Source organism: Anser anser (assembly GCF_964211835.1).
Source record: "Anser anser genome assembly, chromosome: 6".
Lineage (NCBI taxonomy): Eukaryota > Metazoa > Chordata > Aves > Anseriformes > Anatidae > Anser > Anser anser.
The window spans coordinates 5,731,140-5,755,592 of NC_139726.1; the positions used below are offsets into that span (position 1 = coordinate 5,731,140).

General features: G+C 34.5%; 1 protein-coding gene across 12 annotated transcripts in view; it reads left to right on the top strand.

Moving 5' to 3' along the window:
• Positions 1-24,453, top strand: part of LRP1B (LDL receptor related protein 1B) — a 546,211-nt gene that overhangs the window by 492,648 nt on the left and 29,110 nt on the right. For 11 of the 12 annotated variants that reach the window (XM_083841828.1, XM_083841833.1, XM_083841832.1 and 8 more), the window contains 6 exons: positions 262-368; positions 2,840-2,956; positions 4,434-4,607; positions 5,154-5,279; positions 10,531-10,695; positions 21,651-21,812. In XM_083841828.1, coding sequence (XP_083697954.1) covers positions 262-368; positions 2,840-2,956; positions 4,434-4,607; positions 5,154-5,279; positions 10,531-10,695; positions 21,651-21,812 — 851 coding nt within the window. Of the gene's footprint in view, positions 1-261; positions 369-2,839; positions 2,957-4,433; positions 4,612-5,153; positions 5,280-10,530; positions 10,696-21,650; positions 21,813-24,453 lie in introns of those variants that run through there. The other variant, XM_083841838.1, reaches the window with a different exon arrangement.

The following is a 24,453-nucleotide window of genomic DNA, read 5'->3' on the forward strand; positions in this document are numbered from 1 at the left end:
CAACATTACTCTGGTTTTGTAATTCAAATAACGATGCAAATTAAGAGAAACAAAATGATATCCACTAATGTCTAAACTTTTCCAAGTCATTTACTTAACCTTGCCACTCAGTTTACTTGTATGTAAATCAGGGTGAGCTATCTCCCATCTTTCAGGTAGGTTGCTCACAAAAGAAAAAAAAAAATAGTATCTATAAAGTGTTCTGAGTTTTAGTATAGGCTTCTATCTTTTTTCTTTTTTTTTTATGTGTAATGCTTTTAGGATGATGTACTGGACGGTTATTGGGGATCGCTCTCACATAGAGGAATCATCTATGGATGGTACACTGAGGAGGATATTGGTTCAAAAGAATTTACAAAGACCTACAGGTGTGCACCTTATCCATTCTTCTTAATCACATGGCATTTGCTAATTCATTGTGGATTTTTTGTCTGAATTCTCATTTCTCAGTTTGCAAATATATATTTATTGTATACTTTTTAATATATATTCAGGTTATTGATGTGCAGCTACTAATAAAAAAACTTTATTTTTTTCAAACAATGCATCTTGATATGACTTACACTCTTGTAACAAAGCTTAACTGGTTAATTTTACAAAGCAGTACCAAAGGACTATATAAAATCAGTTTAAAAAAAATGATTTGTTCAATAACACTTGACAAGCAAAATCAATTAAGGGAACACCAGTTAGCAGAGAAACACGTTTTCTAAGACCGTATGTGAAGTCTTACAGCCTATTACAGTTAGTTTCCTGAATACTCTGCAAAATAATATAAAATGAGGTTTTAGGTGTTCAAAGAAGCAACAACTTAATTATCTCAGTATTTTACAGAAATATTTTGAAGCTTGACAGTGCATGTTGAGATCTTATGAATTACCATTAAGACTCCATTGTCAGGATAAAAGTAAATTTTTTTTTTTGACAAAGGAAATGATAAATCAATAATGAAATGGTTCTCTCTTAAATATCAGCATCCTGTCTTGAAACCACAAATGATGTGTTTGCAACCCATTTTCTCATGCAATATTTGATGTTTCTTCACGCATACAATGATAATTTGTTATTATTGTATTGCAAATTAGGGGTTGTCCAACTTTGCTATGCATATCTATTGAAATACAGGCTTCTTTCTAGAGGTTACTATCTGAATATCTAAATGTCAGTTAGCTGACACTATCACTACCACAAGTAGTAATATTTTAATAGACTTCTAAGTCCCTAGCTGAGGTGGGTTTATGGAGTTGTATATGCAAATTACACTCACCCTACAAAGGTCATACCCTCTCTTTATTGACATGATTAGACTGAAATATAACAACTTAAGGCATTATTTCCGTGATAAGGAAAGCTCTGAGGAGAAGAAGCTAATGCTCTTTTCTAGGCAAGTTTGAAACACAATAATATATAGTCAATAATAAATTCAGTAAGTAGATTCTGATGATTAGGACAGAAAGAGATCATAATTTAGTTTATCAGAACTCTTGCTTGTTTTTTGCTGAGCTTCTTTTATAAAACATTGTGAACATGCCAGATGCACAGATCTGTAAATATAGTTCTAAAAATATATATATTTTTTTTTACTATGTGCTATCTCTGGTATTGTGAAGGAATCATTGAGATATTTTTTTTTTTTTGATATTTAAGTATTCTTACTAAAATGCAAAAATATATATATATAATTTTAAGCTGGAGACTGGGAACTATTTCTAAAATATTCTCTCTTACAAGTACTTTATAACACCCAGAGTTAACACATTATGATGCTATTTTACCAGAAATTATTCTCTTTAACTGTATGTCTGAATTCTAGTGTTTCTTTTAAAGATTTTTTTTTTAAAAAAAAACAGAATTACAAATAGAAACATATTTCACTGGTTTATGCATCACACATCCTCTACTTCCTCTCATCTATCTGTAGCTGATTAATTTATGACCTTAAGATGAGAATTTTTGCTGTTATGTATAATTTCTTTTGATGTATTTTTTTCTGACTTACCTACTTACATAAATAGGAAGAAAAATACTTCCCATTCTTATTAAAAATACACTATAACTTCAGAAGCTCTGAATTAAATTATTTTATGGTTCAAATATTGTTATAGGTTGAAGCTTTTGACATGACTTAAAATGACATATTAATCATTTAAGCATCCCCTAGAGTAACATGGACTGCTCGATTTAACTATTTAGTTATTGCCTAGAGGTTGAGTAGTCACATTGTTTTCTGTCTTTTATACTTGTTTGTACTCTCACTCTCTCACTTTTGCTCTCTTTCCATATATATGAGTGTAAACACATTTGTGGATATTGCTGCTTAATTCTTGCAACACTTTCAACCTAATTTAATTAAAATAATCTTATTTTTAGTTCTGTAATAATTACTATGTATGAAGTTTTGGTGGTAACAAATACATAGTTAGATATATATTTGTGGAAACAGTATAGATTCAGAATACAGCGTCAAATGTGAATGCTTTAAAGTTCCTAACATGCAGTCACGCTAGTGCTATTGGTTAGAAATCTATTGACAAAATAGATTTTTTTGTTGATAGAGAAAATGACGGGATTAGATCCTATGTTTATATTCCCAACTGGTAGATATCCCTACTTGCTGAGGTACTGACCTTGGATGTGTAAGTTTAAGAAAGTAAAAGAAACCAGTTGACTCAAGGAATGTTTAAGCTGCAGATATTATATTTTATTCCTTGGTTTCCAAGCCTGTATTTTCATTGTCATCTTTATCACTGGAATATGAATGATAGAAAACTGTATATTTAATAAAAAATTTTTAACCTTTATATACTTGGTATAAACTTTTTTTTTTTTTTCTTTTTAGGTCTTGTAGTTGATCAGTTCAGTCAGCGTTTGTTCTGGGCTGATTTTGAATTATCTGTTATTGGAAGTGTTCTTTTTGATGGTTCTGATTCAGTTGTGTCCGTGAGCAGTAAACAAGGTATGAAGAGGATTTATGTAACATGATTTCTGTTTTATTGGGCAAAAATTTTACTATACTGAGAAACTATGTAAGAAAAAAACGTTCACTGTTAAGAGCTAATATTCATTGCTTTTTGTAGATAATACTTTAGATATTATCTGAACAAATACGTATTTAAGTTTTTTAATAGTCTGATAAAGTTACTTTAGGGAAACAAATACGGAATTATACGTGCAAATTTCCAAGACTGTTACCTAATAGTTAGCTTAGTTACTATTAAATACCACTGTGAGAAATATTTTTGTAGCCTCATTTGAATTTGCATTGCAGCAGGAAGACCTTAACTGGTTAGAAATTGGAGCTTTCGGCATTGCATAGGAATTGTAAAGTTCATAGATCATAGAGTCATAGAATATCTGAGTTGGAAGGGACCCACAAGGATCATCAAGTCCAACTCCTGGGTTGCCAAAGGACCACCCAAAAAATCAGACCATGTGTCTGAGAGCATTGTCTGAATACTTCTTGAACTCTGGCAGGCTCAGTGCTGTGACGACTTCCCTGGGGAGCCTGTTCCATAGTCCAACCACTCTCTCAGTGAAGAACCTTTTCCCAATATCCATTCTGAATCCTACCCTGTCACAGCTTCAAACCCTTCCCTTGGGTCCTATCGCTGGTCACCAGAAAGAAGAGATCAGCGGCTGCCTCGCCACTCCCCCTCATGAGGAAGTTGTAGACTGTGATGAGATCTGACCAGGGTCAGTTTGGGAGAAAAAAAATTAATTTGGCTTTCCAGTCAGTTAACAATCACAGAATTCTGCTAAAAGAATGTCAGTTGGGAAAGTTTCTTTCAGAAGAAAAGAGATTCTGATCAAACAAACTTTGCTTTTGAACAACTGCATGTTGGCTTTTCAATAATTTGATGATATATGTAACATTATTTTGTGAAATTTTAGTAGAAAGAACATTGAAGACTTCAAAAATTTGAAAGCACGCTGAGGAAAGCTTAGTTGGCAGTTGGTATTGGATTTTCATTGGGATGATATTACATCTGGTGCTAGAGAGCGTTTTAACTACCAGTCTGGAATTCACCAGAGGCTTCTGGAAGATACTAGCTACTAAAAATGAGGAATTGGTAGAAGCTTTGCATTTTATTTTGCATTTATTTACCATAGTTATGAATTAAAATATGTGTAGTATAAAAGGTAGTCTTTCATCAGCTAGTCTTTCCTGTAGGGTTTCCCTGCTTCTCAATGTTCAACCATTTTCTGAGGTTGAAAGCTAATACAAAGCTACACATTTAGTTGCTCATAGTATGGAAAGAATTCTTTTTAAGAAGATTGCTTTTTAAAAGGCAATCTTTGTGGGTAAAAACTGCACACACTGAATAATAATGCCTTTTAGCTTGTAATTACAGTGCAATATAAGTTGTTATTAAAATAAAACTGTTTACTATTTGTATATGAATATGTGTTTGTGTGTATTATTTTTATTTAAGGTTTACTGCATCCACATAGAATTGACATTTTTGAGGATTACATATATGGAGCAGGTCCTAAAAATGGTGCATTTAGAGTACACAAATTTGGCAAGAGCCTTGTAGAATACCTAAGTGTGGATGTTGATAAAGCAAAAAGTGCCTTGATTTTTCATCGCTACAAACAAATGGACTGTGAGTAAGCATAAATACTTAAAACTAAATATTTGGCAAGTTCACCTCAGAAAAATAAACCAAAACCTTAAAGTAACCATCAGCTGTAGAAATGTAAAACATATCTTGGTTGTACAAAATGAAAATAGATTTAGTTATATTTCTTTATATAAGTTAAATTTACGTTTCGATGCCTTTTCTTTCATTTGAAGAGACATTGGACAAGTGCCTGCCTTGTGTACCCACACTGTGAATGGAATATAAAAAAATTAGAAGAGAGCTGAATACAAATGAGGGTTTTTACTGCATATTACCAATATGTTTCTTATTGATGGAGTAAATTCTATCATGGTCTGAATCAAGCACTGCCATTTGAGTGAGTGTTCACTGTCTTCAGGCTGTTGATATTCTAGAAACTGGAAGTGTATCAGAATTTTGTGATTATTTACTTCTTCCCAGTTCTCTAACACAGGATAATTCTATAACAAAAACAAACAAAGAAAAAAAAAACAAACAACACTGCCACCACCAAAAATAAACTTTTAAATATTTTCTTTTCTGAAACAGTGCCTAATCCATGCTTGGATCTGACATGTGAATTCATCTGTTTACTCAACCCTTCTGGTGCATCATGTGCTTGTCCGGAAGGAAAATCATTGGTTAATGGAACATGCATTGATCAGAGCCTTTTCGGTAGGTATTGAAAACTGTGAGAAGCAGGAAATGGTCAATGTTTTCATAGCAAGAGTTTAGCCTGTCTGTGAGTCAGAGTTTTGTTATTTTATGTTGTTCATCATAAGTATTACATATTTGAAATGGAAACTAAATATGAAAAAGCATAATGCCTGATTCAGAAAACTTTATATTCATCAAAATAAAAACGAGCTTTCCAGCTGATTTGATACAAAATTATATTTAAAAATGGATGTGTATACATTTTGACCAAAAGAGGTTTGAAAAGGTCAAAAGTGTTTTGGATTTCGAATTAAACTAGAGACATTCATGAGAAAAAAATAAGACCCTCAAGAAACAACTCTGCTTAGGCTGCAACAATGGTTAAAAGGCAGTAAGAGCAACATAGCAAATTATAATGAGTTTGAAGCAATAGGAAAAGAAGAAAAAACAACTGAAATATTTTTATCTAAAATGACCTTTTTTTTGGTAATATCTAATAATCTCTAAAATCAAAACAGAAGAAATTTAGACTTCATGGTAAAATAGCTACTGATTTCTTGCTCTCTACATATACATTTTTTTTCCCCATAAAAGAAGAGTGTTAAGTGCTCTAAAATTATTCTACTGTATTTAAGGCCAAACCTAATGTAGTTATACAGCTGAAATGAATTCCTAATCAGCTTGGATTTTAAAAGGTTCTAGAAATCACAGGATATGGTTTCTTTTGTGTTTGAGAAGTCAGTGACAGAAAGTATTAGTATACTATACAAGATCTGTAACTTTTAAGACGGATCTATTTAAATACCCTTTGTCTTCAGAGAGAATCCACAATTCCTGCCCCTCCAAGTATCAGCTCTTTGTTTATCTGAGATGGAAACCTTTCTACCTGACTACTTTTGACTTGTCATCAGAAGCCAGAAATGCTTCAATAAAATTTATTTTTCTGATGACACAGTACAATCTAAAAATTATTTTCAATGACCCATAGTTACTACTTAGCTGTCTAACCACTTTAGGGCTCTGGCTCTATTTCTTGTGACTATACCCCCCAAATCGACTCAAATTCTGGTTCATTAGATTGTTGTTGATTTTTAACCAACGAAAATTGAGGTAAGTCTTCAAATTCTGCATAACAGAATTGCCTTTCTGTAAGTCTTGATCCATTGAATTGATTTTTCTTCATAAGTACTATGTGAGGAATTCTAAAGTGGCTTTCTGTAAGACTGAATCCAGATTGCTCCAGACAGCTGTTTTACCAACATTTCTTACAACGGCTGAAAAACAGTTTGGGGGTTTAATTTGGCATTCTCAAGCTAGAGTTATTGCAATATACATGTGTTGTATCATTCAGAATGGTCTGATAATAAAATGAAAGTGATTTCCTGTGAGTTCTTAGATAAGCTTCCATCTCTCTTTTCCCAAGCAGGTTATGACTGACAGAGCACAACTTTTATGTGTGTGTGTGTGATTTATTTCTTGACTGTAGCAAGCCCAACTTTTTCAATTTAGAAGCTACTCTTTAGATTTCATATTGGTAGAGTACCTCTTCATATTTCTGAGAGACCACTTGATTTGCATCCATCAGGTTCACTGTATCTAATTGCCTGTAGAACAGTGATGCTAAATATGTACCGAGAGGATGGAAATGTAGAGACTAGCACTGGAGGAAGACAGTGTGTATCACAGCTGAATGAGTAAAAGTAACGGAACACTTCCAGGAGTTCAGTATTCTGGGGGTGAATATTTATCACTTTTCATTTTAAGAAGGGAATATTTATGCTGTCTTGACTGGATGAAAAGCCAGAGAAAAAATTGTAAAGACTCAGATCTGACATTGCTTCTGAAGAGAGATGAAACATTAGTTTATCACGGTGTTCCCTTCAGCACATTTCTGGGATGACTTGCCCACTGTGCAAGAGTGGAGGCAGACCAAGTGCTCTGGCTGGGAACGTAGAGGTTAATCCCTGTATACTTTCTTTTTCACCCACAAATTCTGCCTCAGGGAGCTGTACTAGCCAAAGCTATAGCAGTTCATATGCTAGCTTCTTGATTTCTGTCCTGCTTTCAGATTGTTTAGATACCAAATAGAACAGTGTAAAACACAGAAGTCTCCTTCTGGTTTGAAAAAATATTTGATTACAGAACTATTTTCTGTATTTATAGAAAGGTATACCATTGAGAGTGATATATCCCAGAACTGAAGAAAATGGGTTAATTAAAGCAGGTGTTAGTTTCTTCTCACTGTGCATCCTTTTTTTAGCCCTTTCTCTTTCACCTAGGGTTGTAAACCAAATGGATTTTTTAAAGCAAAAAAAAAAAAAAAAATCTGAAGGGAAATCAAGGTCTTTCATACAGCATTCAGACAAAATTCAGAGGTTACAACTTGTTCTAAAAAAATCTAATAGATATTAAGACTCTCATCTGGAGGGACAGAAAAATTTGCACAACCTTAGCATAACATTAGAACTCTGTACTTTTTCCCTAATAGGTGCATTCAGCTCAGGAAAGTATGAATTATGCACTTCTCTTTAGGATAGTCAAGAACAAATACTTTTGTGCTCCATGAGATGATTATTTTCGACTGTTGGAAGGGAAACTTCTTGTGCCAATGACTATCATTCATTAACCATGTGCCTCATCTCTCCATTTAGCTGGCTAGTCTGGAAATCAGTGGATATTTCAGAGGAAAAAAAAATAGCAAAAAGTAAGATTCATTTTTCTCAAGAAAGAAAAGGTTGTTATAGAAATGCCAATGAAAGATGTGTATGTGTGTGTTTGGGGGAGAGGGATGGAACACAAAAAATTGGACAAGTGAAGGAAAAAATATCAGTGAGATTCAGAATGCTTTGTATTGCTGCTTTTTCAGTGTTTCTTCTGTGTAAGATTTTACTTTCAGTTAGAGGAAAGAGGCAAAGAGCACAAATAGGCCATAAATTCATTAATTTTTCTGTCAAATAGTCATATCAGGAAGAAAAACATAAGAAAAACCACAAATCAAAGTTACTCTGATCTTTATTGAAGATGTATTAAGATTGATTAGACAAATCAAGGCTGCTGAAGAATAAGTAACCAGGCTAGAAGAAAATAGATAAAATTACATGACCTGTAACCCTTTACATTTTTTCATGTTAGATAGATTCAGTAGCTAGACTGGAAGTACTATAACAAGTGAAATTATTTACTTCTGACATTTTAGAAGTGAAAAGAACAGCTGAGAGGTCTTTGAGTCCAAGTTCCTGCTAGCTCTAACTAGTATTGGATTGACTCCAGATAGAAGTATTTCTGATTTATTTTACTTTGCTTTGTTCCAGAAGTAAATGCATATTACAGATGTTCTCAACTCTTTTCTCTTGAGGCCTTTATTCACTAATTCAAATTAAGAGTGTTCAGCTTTTTATAACAATTCTTCTGTGTTTCTCTCCTGTATTGTTTTTTTCTTCCTGTTTTCTCCTATGGGATCATTCTGATCTTGTCTCGCACACAAAGGCATCTGATCCTCTTTTGTACTTGGCTGATGTGAATCAGCAAGAGTAATTTGACTCTTGTATTTACTTTCAGACAACAAAACAGCAGCATTAAAAGCCCTATACTGTTAAAGTCTAACATAGGATCTTTAAACTGGATTATCCATTACATCTTTCAGTCCTAGTTTGTTGTTTATTTAAAAGTCCAAAATTATTGTGGTTACTTTCCTTCATTTCATATTAGATTTGTATTTAAACTCTTGAATTCAAACTGTTGAATAGAGAACAAAACCAGTAGCAAATTTTAGTAATCTCATTATGATGGAAAATATAACAACTTTTATGTTTTTCCAGGTTAACCATTGACCATTGCATAAAGTTTTAACGTATATTGCATTTAAAATGTCTAAGACGTGAATATCTACGTTTTTGAAAGGCAGTTGCATTAGAAATCTTCACTGTGGGCAATTTTTGGTTCAGTATATTTTCCTGAAAATATGAAGGCATGTATTTCTCGGTGTGATTACAGTAACTTTGAAGTTTGTAGTTCATGTTTCATTCTTATAAATATGCATTATGATATTTTATTATTCTGATGAATTAATAATGTCTGTCATAATTGATTTTTTTTCAAATTTTGCATCTTAACTCTGCAGAATTGGTCTAGAAGAGAACTATAACTGATGTTTTTAATGTGCAATCAGAAAGGTTCATAAAAATGAGCACTTGTCTGTACTGTTGCTCAGTTTTTACTAAGCTCTGCTCTATAAACTCATGACTAATGATAAGTAAAACAGATAAGATAAGCAAAACAAAAATAGACCTTTTCTCCAATAAGTTATGCCACATTATCCATATCCAACTTCTATAATGAGTCACTGAAGAATGGTTCATGGAACATCAAAGGATTTAATGAACCACCTAAATAAATAAAATACTGAGGCATCTTCAAAATTCCAAGTACAAAGTAGCTTTGTTACAGTAGATAAATATATATAGGGTAGATACCAAAAAATGAAGAACATATGGTATTTAGTATTGTCACTGTAAACACCTGAAGTGATGTAGTGCCACTCAGTCCTCCACAAGAGCTTTGAGGTTTGTTGTCTAGTTTCAGCTTAATTTGAGAAAAGTGCAATAATCAGGCAAGGAAATAATATATCTGAAAACATGGTTTAAGAGCAACAAGTTAGTATGCAAACATCAATTTATGAGGAGGATTTAAAGGATGACTAGTTTCCTTTTAAATATTTTGGATAAAGTTTAGTTAAGAAGGGTGTTAATAGAGTGGAAGAGAGATTAAAAAAAAAAATCAAATAGGAAAAGGCAAGCCACATTACGCTGAGGTCACCAGAAGACAGGGAAGTTTTCTGAGATCCCACAGATGAAACCAAAATTCATTTTTTCATTTCTTAAACTAAGAATGATAGCTTCAAACAAGAATTCATAATAACTGCTGTCCTCAGGAGGTCAGTTTTCCTGTCGCATCATTTGGATGAAGCACAGCTAGCTGCCAAGCAGACGTGCCCGTGCCGGTACCTTGGTATGATACCAGGCTCCAGCCCTGCTGTACAGCTCCCACTGCCTCTGGAGATCTTAACAGCCTTTCCAGTGGGGGCTCATGGTCTTCTAAGGGTGTCTTTTTTCTATGATAAGTGATATATATATACATACATATATTTATTTATTTATTTATTTATCCACATTGACAGAGATCAGTAGCTCCATTTAAAATATGAACAGGCTCTGTTTTGCCAGTCACGTGAGAGGGAGTTGTTGAAAACTGTTGTGTGCTCTTGCTACAGATGATACCTGCAAACTAACCTGTGAAAATGGAGGAAAGTGCATTATAAATGAGAAGGGGGATCCCCGATGTCACTGCTGGCCAAGTTACTCAGGAGAAAGGTGTGAAACCAATCATTGCTACAATTACTGCCAGAATGGAGGAACCTGTGGAGCCTCTCTCCTTGGTAAATATTTCTGAGCAGCTTTATATTATTATACCTACTGTAATTTAAATGTTTGAATATATGTCTAGCTTGTGATTTCTTAATCTTTGTAACTTCTTTCCATTGTTTGTACTTACATTCTGTGACATATATCAGTATATACTATACATATACTTTATAATGAATAGTGCTTTCCTTTCATGTATCTCAGTGTTTTGGCAAAACTAAACTACATCCCACAAAAGCAAGCATGTAAGTATTCAGTGTAAAGACACATACTGAGGTGTGAAAAGGGAATTGTAAATTGTAAGGTCAAGTCAAATCACATCTGGAAAAGCCCCATACATCTTGTCCTCTCTCTATCTCAGTTCTCCTGCTAAGGACTTAGGTGTTACTGGGCGTACATGTCAAGTTGTTTCTTTGAGCTACAAAGTGGTGTGACTTAAATTTTCCCAGTATCTTACTGGAATTCACAAAATAGGCATTTTCCTAATCTAATTCTCAAGAAGAATTGGTTGATCAGAATTCAAATCCTTTGTTTGCCTGGAGGAATTTGAAATCACATCTCTTATCTCAAGGAAGAGTATCCTAACTGTCAAAATGTGCATATTTGGGAATTAATCTGTGTCCCTAACATGTAGGCTGTTCTAGGTTGTATACTTCAATTAAACAGTTTGGGCTAGAAAGGGAAAGTGTGTTAAGAAGTACTCTAAAATTTAGTAATTACGTGAGAAAGCAGAAGATGAATTCTATTTTCTGTTCGAAGGAACATTTAAATATTTTATTAAAAACAGGACAGCTGGAGGAGGAGTTTGATGTCTTGTCTCTTCTCAGAAGCCTGTCAGGTGCTGCAGTAGAATCATTTTCTCCTTTGTGTTGAAATGACCAACATTCTCGTTACTGAAAGGGAAGTACAGGCACCGGACTGTAGAAGAGGAGTTTGTGTCTGTTTAACACAAAGGGACCTCCCTGTAATGCAGAATTAATCTTAGTCTCTGTGATAGAGGGGGCTTACATCTTAATGCTTTCCTCAACATTCTTACTAATTTAGCTTATATAGTTTAGTAACTCAGTTTCACTTACTATACTGGCTTCTGTGGATCCTCTTCTGATTTACAGACCTGTGGTAGCAAAAATCCAAGTGAATCCAAACCTGGTAATTTGTTGTATGTTAAACAAATGATTTTTCAGTTCTGAGTGTTTGAGGGTTAACAATGTTTTTCATCGTTAATATTATTAATAATGACTAAATATTAGAAAATAAGAATTACTTGCACAATCAACTTGAAGTTGATTAATTGTACTTGAAACTGCTTCTAACAGCTAATGGAACTACTGACACAAATGATAAGCAGAGATTTGTATCAATTTAGTGAGATCAATACACGTTTAGTGAGGACATGCAAGTGAATGAAAGACAGTCATGGGTGATTTAAATGATGCGCAGAACTTCACTCTCATCTGAATAGAGGATATTTACTCCCACATCTTTAAATGTCAGGCATTTAATTGATACTTTTGTGGGGTTAAAAGGCTGTATATAACTAGTAACTTAGCTCCTATTGCACAGCTCAGTTCTGAATCCTGGACCTTGGGGTTTTATTTTTCCTTTTCTTTTGGCAGTTGGCAGTAGCCATAGGGCTCACTCACCTCCAGCAACTTGTTCTTTCTTTACCAGGCAGCTAGCAGTTGTTGTGCTCACACAGCTATGCTATAACCTGGATTTTGAATATTTTTTTTCCTATTAAATCCAGCATCTGAAATCTCTCAGTCTTGCTGAAATAATTAGTGTAGTACGTTTGGTCACCAGTGAATAAATGAGAGATATGAGTGTATTATACAATATACTTCTGCTGAATTGTTAATCGTGGTCCCATCTGCTACAGAGGGCCTGGAGATGCAGACGTTGTCCTTATTTCCTCTTGGTCTCAAACAGGATTACGTGCCTATACCAAAAATGTATCAGGAGAGCCAGCTTGGATGTCACCACAGTCCACATTTCAATGTTCAGTTGCCTGATTTTGGGAATCTGAACCTTTAACTGCATCAGAAGTTTACTGTACCAAAATTAGCCAAAGCATGCCAAGCCTTTATTAGCTAAAGCCAACACAGTACCATTCCTGCTCATTACTAATGGAGACCTGACTATTAAAATTGCAGCTTCTATTTGTAAGCAAAAAGAGAGCATCTGACTCCCATGTCCTTACAATGTCAAAAGTTCTGATGACTCTTACCGGGCATACCTGCTTATAGGAGTAGTATTCTGCAGTGCTCTGTCCACTTTCCAAGTTTCATTGAATTTTTAATAATCATATTTCAATTTAACCAGATTTCCCATCTGCCATGTCCAATTCATGAGGGTAGCCATGCCTTGAAGCCTGTGCCATAACTTTCATGTGCTGGAGACATGGAAAAAAAGACCATATATCTTTCTAAATCAAAGTGACTCCATCCAGCATTCCAGATAAAATTTTCAAATTGATCCACATCTCATTTTCCTTGCTTGCCTTGCCCCTGGACCCTGTAAATATTCTATTAGGAAGAAATCTCTATTTCTTATCAGACTATATTTCTTATCTATATCAGACAATAAATTGCGTTTTCCTGAAACAAACTAACATGTCAGTGAGATGTCCCTATGTCCTCGTTTAATCTAATCCATGGTATACTAAAGCCATTATATATCTTACAGAGTGAAGCTAAACTGGATGCCCCTAAGGCATTGAAAACTGTAATTTATTAACTCAACAAAGCTTAATTCCTTAGGTGTTTTTTCAGCAACTCTTCCTTCTTTCCAGTTGGGTATACCACTGTGCTGAACATGTTACTCAGTCACTGAATTCAGTCAATGCACTTTTAGCTTCAAGGGTTGCACATACCATTCACATTTTGGACTGAGGGTGTGAAATCTGAAGCAGACCAGCATTCATTTACTTCCTTCTCATCATCTCGGCCTTCCAGGCAGAGTTGATCTGCCTTGTCAGGTTCATACGAGTCATTAGTGGATAGGATTAGTTTATCCTTGCACATTGCAACACATAGGAATACAAAGGTTCTTTATTACAGGAATTCCTCTGCTTTTCATTCATGGCTGTAGAACTCAAGAGCAGGCATTATATTATGCCCAGATTTCCAATGTTACATCCTACCTGGTTGACCTGTCCGCTAGCCAAAAGTATGGTACATACTGTTTTTGTTTGTGTGTGTAGAGAATTCTCTTACAACTGGAAAGTATAAAATTTCCGTTTTAAGTCAGCTCAGTATCATTTTAATTTTACTACTCAGTTCCTATCTGTGCATACCATGTTCCTAACCAGTTCCTCCTAATGCAGCTTTTGATCCATTATACAATTGTCTCACCAAACTGTCCTGCTAACTGTTGCAATCGAGTTTCACATATTTTCCCAATTTTTTTTTTTTTTTTTGGTTCAAAGTGATGCAGCATTTTTCTTCGGAAGTTGGAGCAGCCACGTGTGTGCTAGTGCCTATCTAGATCCTACCTGCAAAATATAAATGACCTGTGCTAATTTCAGCTTGCTTTAATCTGTCTTTTGTAGAAGATCAGATTGCCCTTATCCATTTTCTTATATTATCCAACTCAAATAGCCTCAATGGAGTCAATCTACAAGTGTTCTACACGCATGCCCTTTGGAAAGCTTAGGGGCTGTGAGGAAATTTACAGGGCAGTGCTGCAGAGTGTGTGCCTCGGGGCTAGCACCGGTGTGAGCAGAGGCAGCTGTAGATGGCGATGGCAGACCATCAGCATGCTGAGCGGGAGTCGGGGTAGAGTACACAGGGACCACTTAGCAGCTCTATTTCCACCATTTCCCAGTTTGAAGGAGTCAGTTGCTGTCTATTATTTCTGCCACAATGGGCTTATGGAAGAGCCCCTGTGAATTTGGGGTTGCCGGAGGCAAAATCTGGACTTCTTGATGTGGTATTTGCTCATCCAAGCTGCCGTGGTGCATGCCTCCTGACTTGAGGGAAGATGGTTCGGTTGCATACTGCTGGTGTTTGCCCAGAAGCCTCACAGGGAAATGAGCTTCTGCAGGAGCCCAGCTGCTGTGAGGTTTCTGTAGGACTTGGGAAGTTTCTTTGTTGTTGGAGTCTTGCTAGAAAACCAAGGTAGATACATCCTGAAAACAGATCTTCATCATTTTCCGATAAAAACGGAATGACGCAGCATATAAAATACACTTCTGGCAAATGTGTGTGTTCTAGTGAACGTGTAAATTCTGCTCTCTTTCACTACCTAATATATAATAGGAATGTGATAAGCAATTAAGTAAATTGCAGAGTATTACTCATTTTTTTAAAACATGATAGTGCTAAATCTTTGCTAGATGTGGTAAATTGTAGAACCTCATTATCTGCACACAAATGTTAATTTGTTAAACAAATCCCACTGGCAATTCAGGGATTATTCACTGTTGGTTTACTTACTGCTAAGCCTTTTGGCAAATTCCTATGTGAACATTATATAGCTAGAGATTGGGGCAGCTTTAATTAAAATTTTTAAGTCTATGACAGTTGTATTGAACTACAAAAATTGAACAAAGAAAATGTCATCAGTTAATTAAAAGTACACATCTGAGACGTGTAATTAAAAGTTTGGATATAATAATGAACACTTTCCAATATACCAAATTAATGGGAATTTGGAAAAAAAAAAGTTACCATACAAATACACTTCCTATTTACTTACAGTTAAAGGTAAAAATGTTGGATCAAAATTTTATAAGTGTCTTGAACACAATACCAAGATTTAACTAGTTCACAAAGTTAGATAAATAAATCTTTTTTACTATATTTATGGTATAAAGGTTATATTTAACCACATAGAATCATGGTGTTTGTATGAAAACAAGTATAAATTTGTTATTTCCACTAAACAAAAATTGATTAAACATAAGTATATAAGTATATATATAAAACAGTTGTTATTTTATGTTCTGTTATGTAAACAAAACAAGATGGTTTGGGGACGTGATGGTGCATACTGAAAACACTAGCAAAGTAAACAAGTTCTTTGATAATATCTGGTCAGTCCCAGTAGTTCAAACTGGGAAGCTTCCAAGGGGCATGCTGTCCTGGCTTTGGCTGGGACAGAGTTAATTTTCTTCATAGAGGCTCTCACAATGCTGTGTTTCGGATTTTTGATGAAAATAGCATTGATAACACAGCCATGTTTCAGTAGCTGCAGAGCAGGGCTCACCCAGAGCCAAGGACTGCTCAGCTCCTCGTGCTGCCCTGCCAGCTGGGGCTGGGGGTGCCCCAGGGGCTGGGAGGGGACACAGCCAGCACAGCTGGCCCAGGCTGCCCAAAGGGACGTCCCTCAGCAATAACACTAGGAGAGTTGGCTGGCGTGGGGCTGCCTCTGCTCAGGATCTGGCTGGACATCGGTCAGGAGGCGGCGAGCAATTGTTTTGTATACTATTTTATCATTATTATTTCCTTTTCTTTCCTATTGTCTTCATCTCAACCCACTATGGGTAAGGGGTGGGCAGTGAGCAAAAACCTGTGTGGTGCTGAGCTGCCCACTGGCTTAAAGCACAACACGCGTACATCTTCCTGTAGCCAGGACAGGGGAAGGTGCAGGAAGGGTGCGTGGTTTACTGGGGGTCGAAGATGTCTGGTCTGGTGTGCAGCTGATCTAGGGGTCCCAAAAGAAGCCCCACAAACAACCTTGGAAATAACAGCCTTTGAAATTAATAATGCATTTTGGGATGGTTCTTTTCTCCTTTTCTTTCACAACATGGAGAGAATACATATCTGTTGGGATTGATCCCAATCAGCTCAGCTACTAATTATGTACTGTAATACAGCTTCTCTCCAGTACTGTTGGTTCAGTAAAGCTAATTATGGTTCATCAGCATCAGAGAAATGAATTATTGTGATTCCCACAAACTGCTGATAACTACTCTAGAGGACATGATATTACTTATAGTAGGCTGGTGTGCCACATTGTTTTAATAGTGACAGCAAGTAGAATATGCAAATTAAATAGATTGTGCGTATTCATACATAACGAATAGAATACACATATTGCTGGTAGGAAATTTACCATTGACTGAAAGAAATAAATTACCTATGTCTTGGTGCAGGCATTAATCTAGATGATCTAATTTTTTTGAAAAAAAAAAAAAAAGAAAAAAGAAAAGAGCTTATAAAAATTGTGTTTATTTTCCTAAAACAAAAGGCTGTACTTTCTTAAAAAAAGCAGAATACCTTCTGTGGTCATATCAAATGCAGAATATTTCTCTGTGGTCTAGGTAATAGCATGAATCAAAAGCGCTTGCCCTACAGCTTTGTTCATTACAAAATAAATTCAAATAGGATTTTTAGATATATGACTAGATACAAGAAATAAATCGCCTGGATATTACAGGAACAATGCACTAAAATATTAATTAGCTAATTTTTAAGATAATTTGAAAAGCTGTTCCTATTATATAGGAAATTGAAACAGGAGACTAGGGGTAAGTACAGCCTCTGTGCTAATTGAACATTTTAAGATTTTGGTCTCTGACAGCTTCTTATAGATGATTTATTGTTGTTGTTTTTGTTTTGTTTTGTTTGGCAAGAAAGGGGGAAACTACATTTCATCTCCATGCCAAAAGTTTGACATGTTTTGGTCATGTCCTACTGCCAAAACCAACATTATATATCCCAGGGTCAGCATAAGGCATTGTTATTTAACTTGCTAAATTATGTGCAAAACTTTTGGAAAAAAAAACAGATTTTTTTTTGTTTGTTTTATCAGTTTCACAGTTAAGATTAAAATTTCTGTATTTTTTTTTTTAAGAGAGAGGAGGCTATAGAGAGAATCTTCAGACAATAGTGACAAGTACATTGCTTACTCAAAGAAATGTCATCATAGTTTTTGCTATTTGTTTTATATGTCCTATCAGTCCTCCCTTAATGTATTATTTGGCTGCAATTCATTTGTGTAGAATTATTATTTATAATTACTTCAAATAGAAAATATGCACTGATATGGGGAGTTCATCCCTCATGCTACCACTTGCACATACATGTAGTGAGAAATTCAGTTTATCCAAGAATTGGGTTAGGAATAGTAAGTCACAAAGATGCGTATTCACTGTAATGCATTGAGTGTGGAGAAATCCTAAACAAAAAGGTGTGCCTCTTGTTTTCTAGGTATTATTATTACGGCTTTCAAATTAAAACATTTTCATGTGAGACGTTGAAAATATGTTGCTATTTTGTCCTCCTTGCCTACAAACAAGATTTTTCAACATAGATAGTCAAAAACAGATTTTTTCTTGGGATTAATATGCTAGGGGTCTAAACAGGATAGGTGCAGGCTAGGGTACTGATTTGTAATAGGTACAGGAAAAGACAGTATTCTCATACAGTAAAACCATTTGAAGGTTGCACTGAAGAAAAAAAACAAAACTGGGATTATTTTTTTATTCAGAACTTCTTTTTGCTTATTTTTTTTAATAAAATACACCAGAAGATGGCTATCTGAATTTGAAGAAGTCACCACTCCATAAGCCACTTATCTTATTAATATTTTTTTCTACTGTGTAGTGAATATTTTTCCATACTGTGTTGTGAATATGTCTGTTGTGGCACAATTGAGGGATTAAGAGATGACTTGTACTTTTGTCCCTACATAGTTCTAGTCCTGAAACTTCATAACGAGTATAAATGCTTATATTCTCTGTGCATGAGATGCAATGGTTGTTAGTTAGGATATATGACATGTTGGTTAATGTAAGTATTTTCTCTGCAAGCATAAATCAATATTTGAATTCTGTGCTGTGAAAACTTGTGGCATTGTTTGTCCTTGTTTAATACTGTAGTTTTATTAAACTGTTCTTGGAACCACTTTATATCCAAAATAATTTATGAGAATAAGGCAGATGAAAACGTCATTATTATTATTACTATTATTTCAGATGCCAACAGTCTGTGTTAAATAGGCAATGAACTATTAACATTACTAAAAGTCATGTTAAATTCAGTGACAAAAATGGTGTTTATGCTATACTGAATTAAATTTTCATATAACTGTCAGCAATTTGGCATATTTATAAGGCTACATTAGCAAAGAATAGAATAATCTTTTCTACAAACTAGGAAAATATCATGGTCCATCAGTTTAAAAAATAGGGGAATGTTAGTAATAAAAAACAATTTCGAACTTACGTTCTATCACTATTTTATTTGAAAGATGGATTCGGATGAAGGTTTATATGAAAACCTCTGATTCGAGGGCAGAAATTTAAATATAAGTGTATACATGGGGAGAAACAAAGACTCTGTGCTAACATCTGAGTTCAACATCTTTGATTTAATGTTTAGATCACAGGGGACAGATATGAATAACCAGGCTGATGCATATTAAACTAGTTGGAGCTATTTTAAGTCAATGGGTTTGTTCCTGCTGTACTCATTAGAGGAAGAGACTGATCTCATGGCCGTTAGAATGATTTGCAAAACACTTTAAATTAGCATAGCTTAAAATAGAAAGTATAGAAAAGAATTACGTGAAGGGTTTGATGTAACAAAAGAGTAAGAAGTTAGGGAAGGAAAAATAATAAATAAATTATTCTACATGCCTTAGAAAAAGTAGAAAAAATAATGGTACTTCACCTGCATCGAAAAATTCTTCCATGAATATGATACTAAATGATTATATGACATTAAAACAAAGGCAGACTGGAAGAAAATGAGAATTGTGGAGTTTATGGCATATTTAGGTTAATCTGTATAACTTTAACTAGGCATCCAACTAAATAGAACAGAGACAAGAAAAAGAAGAGTCTCACATTGCAGAGTTTTAGCTGCAGAATCAGGAGCCAATGTGAATTTGATAGTTCTGGATACCTATACCAGAGACTGTATAAAAATTACTGAGGAAACAATGATTGAGGCCAAATACAGCAAGGAAGGGACCAAGTCAAAATGCTTCAGCAAATCAGGCAACAGTAAATATTTTCTGTTAGATTAATACAAAGGTGAGAAATAATTATGGAAAAGTAACCCATAAATGCTAATTCCTTTGACTACTGAATATGTTGGCTCTCCTGTACAATTTAAACCAAGTCTTTGGTCAGGCCCAAGTCAAACATAGCTTATCTTGTGTGCTCTCCAACCCACGCCTCCATGAAGCAGGATTGTTTATATCTTAAAAGTTAGTTTCTGCATCCTTCCTTGGTGTGGAGTTTTACAAATGTAAATGCAGGGATGATTGGAGTCTTTCATCATTACTGCATTATCTGTCTTTCTCTGATCTCTTTCCGATTCCACAGCCCTACCATTGTCTAGATTGGGCAGTCGCTAAAAAAATCCAATAATCAATTTTTTCCGTTTGTGCCTGCAATTCCAGTCTGAAGGGCTTCTGCATTGTAGAATGTATATACAGTGTGTATTATGTAGTTAACTGTAGTTAACTGTAACCCTAATACTTCTTTACATGTAGCCCTATTCCATGACAAGCAAAGATGTGATAAGGAGTAAATGCATACAAGTTTTACAACAGCCCATTAGTTGGTTTCCTTTTACAAATTTGCCATAGCCAATTATATTGATGTATCCATTCAAGACTGGACATTTCAATTCTCCCACCTTGTTTCTTAGAATTATTCAATATATATATAAATCATTCATGTTCCTGTGTTTGTTTTCTGTAGTCTACTTATTGGCGCGTTCCTTTTGTTCTGCCTGATACCTATTTACTGTTAGACTATTGCTAGCCTATCCATACTCCTTTGTGCAGATGTAGTGTCTCTGTGTCTTTGCCTGTTAGCTGTCACAGTCTGCATGGACCCAGTTAAGATCTTGATTGTACTTGCCAGAAGGTTGGATTCCTTATGATTCAAATGAAGTCTGTTCTGTCTGCACGTTTATCCCAGAAGTGTCTTCAGGTTCTGATGAATCTGCATCTCTCCATACCAATTTTGGAAGCCAGGAAGGAGAAAAGTTAAACTTGGTCCATTTACCCTAACTTTAAGGAAACCCAAAATGCAGAATGATGAAAGCAAAGGGAAGGAAAGTGGAAAAAAAAAATCATAAGAAATAAGCAACAATGAGACTACATTATTAGGAAGTGAGAAGGGGACCAACTAGTTGGACACATTAAGTCATTTGACTTGAAGAGAAGATTATAAATGAGATATAGAAGCAAATTCAGGAGATGGAAAGACGTGTACATGATACAGAATGTAGTTTTAAAGAAGATAAGCCTTAAAAAATCAGTGATAAGTGGAACAGTTTAATAAAACAGTGAAGTTGTAACAAAGCTATAAATCTCATAGACATTAGATTTAGATAAGGGGAAAAAATAGGAGAATTGAAACAGGTAAAAATCATAGGAGGAAAATGCATTAGGGTTTAAACACTTTTAAAACCCCTTAAAAATAAGCTACTGTAGACTAGTAGTTCATTCTGCACAAATATTCTTGCCTTCACTACTTTTCAGACGTTGCATATTGGACCTTATGTACATCTTTGGTCTCATACAAGTCAACTCTTCTTAAGTTACAATATTTATTATATTAGAGAGTCAGGATAACAGAACAGCCACAGGTATTTCTTTTAGTAAAAATGTTATGTAAAAGTGACTTACTAGCGTACTAGTAAATATTTGCGTATTCATATGATGTATACAAAACTTTGAACTTCTGAGAATAATGGACTGAACTCTGAGGAAACTGCAATGATGATTATACAAATATTACCTTCTGCAACTGAGTGGAATCCAGCCTGTCAGGATGTTTTTAAGAGCTTAGTCATATCTAAAATTCCTACCTAAGACAGTCTTTCAAAATAATTCCCAAATAAATAGCCAGTGACCGACCATACATGCACAAGTGTAAGTTGAAAAAGTTGGGCTCATACATTAAAGCTCGCTAATGTTATGAAAAATATATCTTTAATGTAGTGATTATTATTTTAATTTGTATTTATTTCTATCATAAAGTAGTGTTATTTGTTTTGAACAGGGAGGCCTACCTGCAACTGTGCACTAGGTTTTACAGGACCAAACTGCAATCAGACAGTCTGCCATCATTTTTGCCAAAATGGAGGAACCTGCAGCGTCACTGCTGGAAATCAACCCTTTTGCAGCTGCTTGCCTGAGTATACAGGAGACAGATGTCAGTACTGTAAGTAATCTTCACACGCTAGTAAACCTGGATTTATAATAGAAGTTCTACAGAATGGAAGTTTAACATGAATTGACTTATTTATCTGTGGCACGCATTGATAAACTTAGCTCCAAAATTATTCTTTCTCCTAAGAAAATGGGATCTGGTGTATCAAAGTGATACACTTTGAACATGCTTCCACAATATCCATCTGCTCATATAGGAGGTTAAAAGAACTTTTTCAGAAGTGATTAATTTTGGTATTTCCATGAAGAAACACCTAAAATGGAGCTGTCCCAGACATCTGACTTCATAAATAGTAATAATATCACTGAATTAAAATTTTCTACTTAAAGTTCTTACATTTGTTATTTTTTGCTGGTGGAATTCCTAAAATAATAATAATAATAATAATAATAATGACATAGTTGGTTAAAGCAAAGATTTTTCTGCTATCCTTTATCTTCACAAATAGCCAACACTCTTTCTCCAACTGCTACTTTACCATTTTATTTCTAATCCTAGTAAGCAGCGTATCATCGGTGCTGCTTTGAGGTTCATTCTTCCATGTTCCTTCATCTACTCACTCGAAGATCACCTTAAGTATGGTTTCTGCCTGCTCATAGTATTGAAAATCATGACTTCTAAGTATTACTCTTGGTTAATTCTGAGGGCTTAAGGCTTAGATTCTCTGCATATTAAGTTCTCTATAGCTTTTCATTTTACTCACCCATTGATCTCTTCTCACTGAGTTATTATTATCCAAAGGTTTTCATGCTTTTAGAAAGTCTGTAGCATTCTAACAAGCAGCTACTAACAAGCAAGCCTAACTTAATATCAATTAATTTTCTGAGGTCAGAATTTTTTTCCTATTTTCCAAAAAATTCTTTTTCTCTACATGTGCTTTGCATTGACTATAACACTGAGATAGAGGATTTCATAGTGCTTGTTGCAGAATAGGACGTTCAACGTGAAAACCATCATCTCTTTACATAATTCAGTGACTTCACTGAAAAGGCTAGATTTAAACAAAATTGAAGGGAAATTAGCTATTATAAAGGTCTGGTTTAGAATTACCTACTAGATACAAAAAGTACTTAGTTTTAGTGAAAGATTGTCAAACAGGGAATGGGTTACTGCGTATCTTTAAATAGGATTTGTACTGAAGTAAACTGAATGTATTTCCAGTTGGGAGACTATGAAATATATTGAAACCTTTGAAAGAAAAACCAGCAGTAATTGTGATTCTCTCCCACTTGGTATTAAACAAACCGCATGGATCCACAAATAACTATCTGCAGACACAATTGGGTATTTGAAAACAGTATAGTACATAAATCATGCCCAGACAGACATACAGATTAAGAAAAAATATTTACTTGAGGCTTACCCAAAACCAAACAAATTGTTTCTAGCTGAATGCTTCTGCAAACATGTTTTTTGCTTTTTGTTGTTGTTGTTTGTTGTTGTTTAAAAGAATTAATTTAAATGTAAATTTAGGGTTACTTTTAAACAGTGCTTATTGTCAGATTTGGGTTTTCTGCTGACACTTTGGAAAAATGCCACAATACAGAGAGACTCAAACACATCATAAAATACAAAATAAACTAAAGGTTTTGTTTATTTAAAACTTAATATTTTTAGGAAAAGAAGAGTCTTACAATCTTTTAGAGTATTATTTTGTAGCCAATAACAGTTCTGTGAAATTGTATAGGTTGACAACTATTGATATGTGTATAGATTCACACCTAAGTTGTTTGTTTGTTTTGCTTTATTCGAATGTATGTATGATTTTTTGCTGTATTAAATGTGGTCGGTTTGTATGCCTATTGAAATATATTAATATAACTTTATTACAAAGATTAGTTGCCTCTAAGATACTTGTTTTGGTCTTTGTATGATGTGATTAAAACCAGTTTATACGCAAAGTGTGATACATGCACCTGCATAGGTATTTTACTTGTGCTCTGATGTTGAAAATATTAAAACAACATCTTACAATTCCACATTCAAGGCTGAAGTTGCCATATGGCCAAGGTTTCATTTTCCATTGAAGAGCTTGGTAATACTCTGACTTGTAAATAAGCTGACTTGTCCTCAGCTATATCCTGATCTTCAAAGGACTTGAATTTTTTAATTTTGACAGAAAGTTAATATTTTATTAATATGGAACAATTTGAATTAATACAAATGCGTAGTTCAGAAATGATGCATCTTATCTATTAATTACTTAACTTGTCCATCAGGAACACCACCAAAAGCTCAACACAACGTTAACTACACAGAACTGAAGTACTAGAAACAGACAGAAGTGATTTGTCCCCTTAGGAGCTTAAATGACAAGATGTAAAAATAAAACTGTTTAGTCAAAAGAAAGTTGTCACTCTTACATAAATAAAAATGAACCTAATTGTTTAGATATTAACATATCTTGGTAGCTCTAGAAGTTTCTTTAGTCTGCCAACTTTTTTATATAAAAGGGAAATGAGATGGTTACTGGTGTTTCCAAAGAGTTAAAGAATTCACTGCTTTAAATCTCAGTCCTGCTGACGTTGAAGCAGTTGCATAAGATAATAGAGTCCTGCACAGCCTATAAAGATAAGGCGGTATGTATTTTTTGTAGAACTTATTGGTCATGTCATTATATGGTAATATTAGA